Source organism: Passer domesticus, chromosome 7 (genome assembly GCF_036417665.1).
Source record: "Passer domesticus isolate bPasDom1 chromosome 7, bPasDom1.hap1, whole genome shotgun sequence".
NCBI classification, from domain to species: domain Eukaryota; kingdom Metazoa; phylum Chordata; class Aves; order Passeriformes; family Passeridae; genus Passer; species Passer domesticus.
Window position 1 is genome coordinate 18,632,644 of NC_087480.1, and position 9,936 is coordinate 18,642,579.

Here is a 9,936-nt window from a genome sequence, read left to right on the forward strand (position 1 = left end):
TTTTTTTCTATGACAAGGTAGAAGGGGCAAAGAAGGAAAAGAGAGAGAGGGAAAAGAGAGATGTGGGAAAACCAACAAAAAAATCATCAAAATCCTGATAAATACAACTTTTTCATGTAGTTTTTCTGAAAATTCTGGCAAGAATGTTAGAATGGAATCACATGGATTCACAGTCACATGGAATCACATGGATTGCAGTCACAGACTGGTTTGGGTTGGGAGGGACCCCCACTCCCTGTCCTCCCACCCCTGCCGTGGGCAGGGACTCCTTCCCCTATCCCAGGGTGCTCCAAGCCCTGTCCAACCTGGCCTTGAAAGCTGGCAAATCACCTGGGGGATGAATTATTGCCAATAATAAATGCGAGAGAGTCCTTTCCCATGTTTTACTTGGTTCTAGTGGCTCTTCCAGCTGAGATTGGACCTTCTCCACTGCCTTTCCCACCTCCACATGACCACGAGGACGTCTCTGTCCCTCACAGGGATTTACCCAGGCTTTCTTGGCTTTCACAGCTGGGAATTGTCACTCTTTCCTCCTCACCCCACAGAGTGACCACCCCAACATTCCTTCCCTTCCCACACGCTCCCCCCGCCCCACGTTCCACCCTGAGGCAATGGCCAGAAGTCCCTTGGTTTTCCTGCGAGGAAATGAAAAATCCTGTGAGGATGTGAATGCCCTTCCCTCTCCTGCAGAGGTGACCACAGGGATCAGGGGCTGGGTTGGAGCTGGTCCTGGGGAGTGCTCCAGCTCCTTCCAGCTGGGTTGGGACACGACGGCAAAGCTGATTCAGGCCCAGCCAGGAAGAGCCTGGGAGAGGATCGGAGGGGTCCTGCTGTCCCTGTGCCTTGTCCTGGACAGTGACACGGATTTAGGAAGAGCTGTACTTGTTGCTCAGGCGGGAGCTGCTGCGGTCCAGCCCCAGCTCCTGCCCCGTGGCTTTCCACTTCCCAACAGATCCCTTCTCATCCGTGGGGGTGATGCTCAGGGCCGGCCTCTGGCACCAGCAGCACAGGCACGACTGGGGAGACACAAGGGGGAGAGGTCACACGTGGATACGGGAAAAGAGGAGGAAATATTCCCGTGTTGTCCAGCAGGTGTCCCTGCGCAGTGCCAGGCTGGGAATTGCTGGGAATTGCTGAGCCTTGCTGTCCCGCAGCTCTGCTGGGAGCGGGTTTGCCAGGATACAGCTGGGGAGGGTGGGAAATGATACTGAAATTTGGGGCATTTTTTATAATTGTGTGTCCTCGTCATTAGGGGACAGAAAATACAGGTGATGCTTAGATTCCATCCCAACAGGTGGGCTCAACTCCCATCCCATCCCATCCCATCCCATCCCATCCCATCCCATCCCATCCCATCCCATCCCATCCCATCCCATCCCATCCCATCCCATCCCATCCCATCCCATCCCATCCCAATCTCCTTCCCTTTCCTTCTCAGGGCTTCACTATCCTGAAAATTATCTCCCAAAGTCTTGGGTTCAAAGTCTGGAGCAGCCCCAGCCCCTGGTCTGATGGTTTGTGGAGATGTTCCGGTTGCAGAGTGACAGGGAATTTTTGGCTTGTCCTAAATCCTGCTCTGGCAAAAGCCTCCCCCGAGAAGGGCACTGAGCACTGGTGTAATTGGAGAAGAGAGATATCTAATGGGGAAAAATTGGGATGAGGAATAAGATCAGCTTGTGCCCCTGGGCCTGGGGGGTCATTCCTACCTGGAAGCAGTTCTTGAATTTCCGGCTGACAAAGTACAGAGCCACGGGGTTGATGCAGGAGTTGAGGGAGGCCATGTTGATCCCAAAATAATCCATCACCAGGAGGAAGCTGAGATGGCAAGGGAGAGAACAGATGTGTCAGAAGCTCATGGAGAACAGAGGGAATTTCCAAACTGCCTGGCCTGGGATCCTGCTTCTGTGGAGGAGCAGTGACTGATAACAGAGCCGAGCACAAATCCATCCTTCCCTGAGAAAAACCACTTTTCCTTGCATGGAACATTCCCTGAGGAAGCCAAGAACAGGAGCTGTGATTTCTCCTGGTGCTCCTGATGTTCCCAAACCCCAGCACAGCAGCAGCCCCTGGCCTGGGCTGATGGGTGGAAGGAGAGGGCACCTCCCACCTGGCAGAAAGTGAGGAGCCCTCAGCCCTGCTGGGAATGTTCCTGTGCCCAGGGGACCTCAGCTTCACAGAAACATTCCAAAATTTAATTTAACCCTTCTCATGTCCCCCCAGCCTCTCCATGCCCATCAGGAGCGCGGTGCAGTCCGGGCAAGGAATTACTGAAAGCAGGAGGTGGAAGGCAACTCCCCCAGTCTGGCCCAAGCCCGCAGGGCCTGTGCTGGTCCCTGGCTCGCAGGGCTGGGGGCTCCCAGGCCGCTGTCACCTGCTGGGGGCCCTACCTGAGCAGCTCACAGCGGTTGGGGTCTGTCTGGTCGTAGATGGTCTTCTTGAGGATGCGGCTGAGGTGCAGGGGCAGCCAGCAGAGCGCGAAGATCACCACCAGGCAGAACACGGTCTTGGCCACCTCCCGGCGCTGCCAGACAGGGCCAGGGGGAGGATGAGCACAGGGGATTCCAAATCGTGGAATCATGGAATGGTTTGGATTGGAAGGAACCTTAAAGCTCATCTTGTCCCGCCATGGGCAGGGACGTTTTCCAGGTTGCTGCTGGAACCCTGCATCAGGGCCAGGCTGCAGAAAGGGGCAGGGCAACAGCAGCTCCACGTGGGCCAGACCCCTCCCCACCACGGCTCCTGGTGGCTCTGCTAGGATGGTGTTCCCTGGGACACGGGGCCTCCTCCATCCACCCAGCACACTGTTAAGGTGACAAACAGCTGGAACCCCTCAGGGAATCATTCCCAAAGTGTGGGAGGGGACAGTGAACTCTTCCCTGCACCCCTTGTCTGGGATTTGGCACATCCAGCCTTTGGTCCAGTGTGGTGTGGGCTGGGATAAATGACCAGGAGAACTTTAGTGAAGCTGGGCTGCAGCCAGAAGGGTTTGGGGTCATCCCCGAGGCTGGAGATTATGGAGCTGAAGGCCCTTTTCCCTGCACCAACATGCCAAGATCCACTGTGAGGATCTTGGATCCACCTGGGGATCTTTGCCAGCTCATCCTGTCCTTCACAGGCATGGGAAGTATTCCCCCTCCAAGAGCACTCCCTCCTCTTTGGGAATGCCAGCACTCCTCCCTGGTTCTCTCACCCGTTTCATGTGGTCGTTCAGAGCGATCCTCATCCCGTTCCTCTTGCTCAGCATCTCACAGGACATGAGGGTGTAGAAGATGCCCGTGCACACCAAGGGCAGGCAGAAATAGAAGCCAAAAAGCCACCAGTCCTTCACGTCCCGGTAGAACTGTGGGGGAAAGGGCAGCTGGGGGAACCTGGGAGGTGCATGTACGCTCCTGGAGCGGGATTGGGATTGGGGTTGGGATTGACATGCACAGATACCCTCATGAAGCAGGACTGGGATTGGGGTTGGGATTGGGGTTGGGGTTGGGATGGACAGGTACCCTCATGAAGCGGGATTGAGATTGGGATTGGGGTTGGGATTGGGGTAGGGGTTGGGATTAGGTTTAGGATTGGGGTTGGGATGCACAGGTACCCTCATGAAGCGTGATTTGGATTAGGATTGGGATTGGGATTGGGATTGGGATTGGGATTGGGGTTGGGATTGGGATTGGGGTTGGGGTTGGGATTAGGTTTAGGATTGGGGTTGGGATTGGGGTTGGGATTGGGGTTAGGGTTGGGATTGGGGTTGGGGTTGGGGTTGAGGTTGGGATTGGGATGCACAGATACCCTCATGAAGCGGGATTGGGATTGGGATTGGGATTGGGGTTGGGATGCACAGGTACCCTCATGAAGCGGGATTTCTGCTCCGAGGCCAGCATGCACACCCACAGGTGCTGCTCCCAGTAGCTCAGCTCCACCATGTCGAAGGCGATGGCCTCGGGCACTGCCAGCACGATGGCCACTGCCCAGATCAGCAGCACCTCCACGGCCTTCCACATGGGGATCCCAATGCCCTGGATCCGGCTCCAGGACGCCACTGCTCGGTACCTGCCCGCGTGTGGGAACGTGACAGGAGCAGATGGGAGTGAGAAGAGCGGCCAGGGAGGGGAGCAGAAGGTGAGGTTAGAATTGTCCCCAAAGGTCCTTTCCTTCACGCCTTCCTCCTCCACCTCTGAACCTTCCCAAGTGTGGGAATGGGAAGCAGAGGCTCAGAGGATGGATGGGATGGGGGCTGTCCTTGGCCACCCTTCCTCACCACCCCACCCACACCATGATTGTCCCCTCAGCCTTTCCCAGCAGGATTTCAGCTCTGTCGCCAGAGAGCTCCTGCTGGATTGCAGCTCCACATGAGAGCAGTCTGTCCCCACCTTGGCACTGGCCTGGGAACGAGCTCCTGGTTCTGCCATCCCCGCCAAGGGACAGGGGCAGGCTGGGCAGGGCAGGGTGGCTGTTGTGTCTCACCTGTCGATGCTGAGGGCACAGAGGCTGAGCACCGTGATGCCCACAGAGGCTTTCTGGATGAAGGGCACCAGCTTGCAGACCTGCACCCCGAAGGGCCAGTCCTTGGCCAGGAGCTGGGGAGGATCCACAGGTTACCAGACTGCTTTGGGAAAGTGCTTCCAGCTTCCTCTCTGTGGGTGCACCCTCGAGGTGTGGGGAGCCCACAGAGAGCAGGGAGAGCTCCCTGAGCTTCCCACCACTGGGAATGTGGGCACTTTCCCACGGTTTGCTGGCACTGGGAAACTTTCATTTCCCTGTCTGGACACAGAGATGAAGGATGGTCCAGACACCAGCTCCTGACTCCAGACCCTGAGGGGTTTTGAATGGATCTGAGTCCTAAACTCCACACTAGGCTGCTTTTGATTGTTTTCAAAGTGAGAATGAAAGTCATGCTCTGACACAGCCAAAATCCAGCCTGGACAGCTCCAAAGCTGTGTGTCCTAAGCCTTTTGCAGACTCTGACCCCTGAGCACACTCACTTTCCTGACAGAACACGGGCTCTGTGTCCCCACGCTCAGCCAGGACAAGCAGAGGTGGGGACAGTGTGTCCTGATGGCTGGAGAAATCCAGGCCATTCATTCCAGAGCAGAATGAGGCTGAGTTCACAACCCTTCTGTCCCTGGAGTCCCCTTCCTGAGGCTACCCCAGAACCAACCACCCATTCCACCTCCTTCCTTCGGCCTCAGCAGCAACACAAACCATGGAATCCCAGAAGGCTTTCTGAGGCACCTCAAAGCCCATCCTTGCCATGAGCAGGGACAGCCTCCACTACCCCAGGCTGCTCCAAGCCCCACCAAGCTGGCCTTGGGCACTTCCAGGGATCCAGGGACAGCCCCAGCTCGTGCAGGAGCTCCTCCCAGGCCCCCGGGGCGGGAGCAGCACCATCCCAGCGGTGCCAGGTGGAGCTGACCTTGTAGACGTTGATGGGCAGCGCGATGAGGATGTAGAGCAGGTCCCCCAGGGCCAGGCTGGCGATGAGCACGTTGGGGCCGTTCCTCATGCACTTGTTCTTGTAGATGATGCGCAGCAGCGTGGAGTTGCCGATGATGCCCACGACGAAGATGGTGCAGGACACGATGGTGTTGATGTACTTGAAGACGTGGCGGATGTCGGCGGGCCTGGCGCACACGGGCAGCAGGGGCGGCTCCGAGGGGCGGCTGCCGGCAGCGCCGTGCGACCCGTTGGACGCGGGCACGGCCCGCGGGAGCCCAGGCTGCGCCAGGCCGGGGCCCAGCGCCCCCAGGGCCGCCGTGCTCTCCTGGAAGGCCCGCGGGGTCTGGCCGTGCGCCCCGCAGAACAGGCAGCTCAGGACAATGGCCAGAGCGGCCGGGAAGGGGATGGGTCCTGCGGAGGAGAGGACAGCGAAGCCGGGGACAGGAGTCCTCATGGTGCTTGGGGAGTGTCCGTGGGGTCCTGCTGGGATCTGCCAGTGGAGAAAGGAACCAGGGAGAGGAATTGTTCAGCAGAGGATGGAGAGATGGGGTGTTGGAGGGAAGGACAGTTGTCCAGCCTGAAGACGAGAAGGCTGAGGTCTGACCTCTCGGGGTCTGAAAGCTCCTCACAAGAGGCAGCTCCGATCTCTGCTCGCTGTGAGCAGGGACAGACCCCAGGGCACGGCTGGAGCTGTGCCAGGGAGGGTTAGGCTGGATATCAGGGAAAGGTTCTTCCCCAGAGGGTGCTGGCACTGCCCAGGCTCCCCAGGGAATGGGCACTGCCCCGAGGCTGCCAGAGCTCCAGGAGCCTTTGGACAGCACTGCCAGGGATGCCCAGGGTGGGGTTGTTGGGGGGTCTGTGCAGGGCCAGGGGCTGGGCTGGATGATCCCTGTGGATCTCTTCCAAGCTGGGATATTCTATTTTATGATTCAATTCTATTTATGAGTTGCTGGAGAGCTTCATCATCCCAGCAAACAGAAACAATACCAGATCAGATCCCACCAGGCCAGAGCTGTTGACCCTGAGGGTGGGGTTTGTGCTGCTAAATTTAAACAGTGCAGTAGAACAAGCTGGAAGGAGAACAAACAGTCCTTGTGCCTCTGACGTGGCCCTGCAGTGGCTGGGACACCTGCCTGTGCTCAGTGACTGTGGGAGCAGGGACTGCACCTCCTGCATCGCTGCTCCTGTGGACAGTCCCAATTCCCTTCTGTGCCCATCCCCCTCCTCACTTGTAATCCCAGAATCGTTGACATTGGAAAAGCCCTCCAGGATCATCCAGCTGTGCCCAGTCCCCACCTCCTCACCAGCCCCGAGCTCTGAGTCCAGGTGTTCCTTGGACACCTGCAGGGATGGGCACTCCAAACCTCCCTGGGCAGCCCCTGGCTAGGCCCAACCACCCTTTCCATGGGAAATTCCTCCTGGTGTCCACCCTGAGCCTGCCCTGGCCCAGCCTGAGGCCGTTCCCCCTCCTCCTGTCCCTGTTCCCTGGGACCAGAGCCCGACACACCCCAAAGCCCCATGGGCACCCCCACGGCTGTCCCCTCCTGTCAGGGAGCTGTAGGGTTTAGTTTTGGGACATTCAGTTCCTGACAGGTTGAAGTGGCAGTTTTGGGGCACCTCTGTCAATGCCAGCACATCTGGGCAGTTCTGCAGTCCCACCTCGGGGTCCAGAGAACCAGCAGAACTTTTCCAGCTCATTCCACAGGGAAACTGAGGCCTCACCACCATCCCCCTGCCCAGCCGGTCCCACGGCTGCTCCTGAAAAGGGAGGGCTCTTCAAAACACTGCAGGGCTTTTTCCAGCAGTGCCACGCTGACACCTGAGCTCTCACCCCATCAATGTGCAGCAGGAAGAGCCCAGGGGCTGCACCACGACCACGGGAGAGAGCTGAGGGTGGTGCTGGCACCATCCCAGGGCGTGGGTTTGAGGAAGGGGTTCTGGGAGATGCAGGCTGAGAAATGAGCCCAAAGAAGGAGAAGGAGAGGGCAGCAAACTCCAGCCTGTTCCTCAAACAGGGATAAATCTGGGGGCTCCAGGATGGAGTCAGTAAGGAATACTTTTGTCAAACTGTGAAACTTCCCAGCTCTGAAAGAAGAAGAAATTGCTGTGGCTGGACTGGGAACTGGAGCCTTTGTGAGAGTCCCTGGGATTTCCCTGCTCCAGGGAGCAAGTGAGGCAGGGATCAGGGAGCCTGACTGGGATCAGAGCGGGGACTCAAGCTCTGCTCTGACTCCTCCAGGCAGAGCTGGGCTCTGATCCCAAACCCACTGCACCCAGGATCTGCTTCCAGGACCAGCCAGCCAAGGCACTCCAGGCTGCAGCAGGGCTCTCCCTGCCCATGGCAAGGGGAACCCCAGGCCCAGCACGGCTCCCACCCTGGGAGGAGGTGGCCAGGCCAGCCAGGAGCCCCCAGGACTGACCACAGCTCCTGTGGACACGGCTGCGCCTCCCCAGGGGCTCAGCTTTTGTGGAAATGCCTGGGCTGAGCTAGGAAGGGTGAAGAAAGCAAGGAAGAGATGGATAAATACCCCAAAGGATCACAAACCTGGGCACAAATCCCTGCTCTGACCTGCTCCAGGGATTTCAGCCTCGCTGAACTCCCCAGCCATGCCTGGCACAGGTGCCAATGGGGCTGTCCCAAACTCTCCTCCCCACCGTGCCCACGGGAGTGCAGCTCTCAGGAGAGGGCAGACCCCGCTCAGAATTCCTGCCCGAGGTCCCTGAGGGCTCTCAGGGACAGCTTTGGATGGCACAGCCACTGGTGGCTGGGGGACAGCGGTGGCACTGGCAGAAAGTGCCAGAGCAGCCCTGGAGTCGTGCCCAGAGCCCCCCAGAGCCCTGGGCTGTTTCAGGAGCCCAGCCTGACCACAGAGCTCTGGTAAAGAAAAATGTGGAAGCATAAAAACCCTGGGGCTTGGCAGAGGAGCTCATGTGAGGGAGGATCACAGGACACGGCTCCTGCCCAGCCCCTCCACAGCACTGCACAGGAAAAACACTTCCTCCCCAGCTCGCCTTAAACTGAATCAAATCTTGTATTAAATACAAAATTCAGGCAAGGAGAAACTGTTTTCTCCTGTCCAACTGCCCATTTATTCCTTGCTCTTCCCATCTTGGAGTGCTTGGAAGCACAGCCCTTCCTCAGTTGAGGGAAACTGAGGCACAGGAGCATCAAGAAGCTTGTTCAGATGGGAAACCAATACCAGCATGGTAAAACCCCAGATCCACAACTGCTTTCACCCATCCCAGTGGGAATTTTAACTGTGCCAAGCCCAAATGACAGCTGAAGTCACTGGAATCCTGACATGGGTTCAGGGAATCAAGGAGAGATCCCAGAGAGAAACTCAGACTCAAACTGTCACCTCAACCCTCCAGAGCCTGATTCTGTCTGAAAGGAGCTGTGAGTGGGATTGGAATCCCTCTTCCCTGGAAGCCCAGGAGAGCCCAGCACCTCCATCCTCACGTCCAGCAGCCTCTCCCTCCATCCTCCTCCTTCTCCTCTTCCTCTCCCTCCCTTCCAGAGCAGTTCCACCTCTCCAGACTCATCTCTCCAGACATCAACCACAGCTTTTCTGTGGATAAATATTGCAGCACAATCTCTGTGGATGGAGGAGAGGAGGGAGAGAGGTGACAGCAGCACATCCCACCGCTCCCTGCCCTGAGCAGGAAGAGTTTCCACCCCAGGAGCGATGGATTTCTCCTCTCCCTGCCACATCCTGGACCTGCTCCAGGCACCACGATCCCTTCAGTGCCTCTCCCAGAGGGGGCTGCAAAAATTCACCTGACACAAGGAATCATTTTGTCTGCAGATTAATGCACAGAAGAGCAAAGCTTCCCGTGGGAGCCGTTACCTTCCTGCTGACCATGGAATTCGGGAGCTGTTCCTCAGGGCTCCTTCCCCCTGCCCGGGACGCTGGGCATGTCCTGGGGGAGCTGCAGTGCTTTGGATGCTGGAGTTGGCTTTTGTGAGGGGGCTGGAGCTGCGGGAATGCTCCTGCCTGCCGTGGCTCCGCAGTGGGTGGTTTTATAGAACATCCCAGGGCTCCCCCAGCACAGCCCCTGTGACCAATGGCTGAGGGCGGGATGGGGACGGAGGAGGGAAAAGAGGCAGAAACACGGGATGGCTCTGGGAAGGAGTGAAAATAATAAACAAATAATGCTGCACAGGGGGTGGCACTGTCTGCTCCATGAGTGACAGGATCCTCATCTCAAGATTTGTTCTAAGTTGCTGATGAGAACTGGACCAGCCTTGCTTTTCTCAGTGGTCAGGGTGTGTAAATAGAGTAGAAATCATCTGTACATGCAGGAAAAGCCAGGTTTAGTGGGAAAGACAGAGAGGTAGAAACAGGTTTAAGTGGGAAGGACAGCAGGAAAAGCCAGGTTTAGTGGGAAGGACACGGAGGTAGAGCCACGTTTAGTGGGAAGGACACAGAGGTAGAGCCAGGTTTAAGTGGGAAGGACAGCAGGAAAAGCCAGGTTTGGTGGGCTGGGCCGGATGGACACAGCCCG

The 9,936-nt window shown here is 57.5% G+C and overlaps 1 protein-coding gene across 1 annotated transcript; it reads right to left on the reverse strand.

Moving 5' to 3' along the window:
• Positions 1 to 370: 370 nt before the first annotated feature.
• On the reverse strand, positions 371 to 9,434 carry LOC135304651 (endothelin receptor type B-like). The gene is made up of 8 exons (XM_064427280.1): positions 9,279 to 9,434; positions 5,408 to 5,920; positions 4,459 to 4,571; positions 3,840 to 4,044; positions 3,191 to 3,340; positions 2,388 to 2,521; positions 1,707 to 1,815; positions 371 to 1,016 (listed from the first exon to the last, which is right to left on the reverse strand). The coding sequence occupies exons 1-8, from the start codon at positions 9,291 to 9,293 to the stop codon at positions 867 to 869; spliced, it is 1,389 nt and encodes a 462-aa protein (XP_064283350.1). The 5' UTR covers positions 9,294 to 9,434; the 3' UTR covers positions 371 to 866.
• Positions 9,435 to 9,936: the final 502 nt, after the last annotated feature.

Bases quoted from the DNA above. Each gene is read 5' to 3' on its own strand.
- LOC135304651 (XM_064427280.1), bottom strand. The intron at 2,522-3,190 runs GTGAGAGAACCA...CCTGTCTGGCAG, and splicing joins TGAACGACCACATGAAACGG to CGCCGGGAGGTGGCCAAGAC. The intron at 1,017-1,706 runs GTAGGAATGACC...GTGTCTCCCCAG, and splicing joins AATTCAAGAACTGCTTCCAG to TCGTGCCTGTGCTGCTGGTG.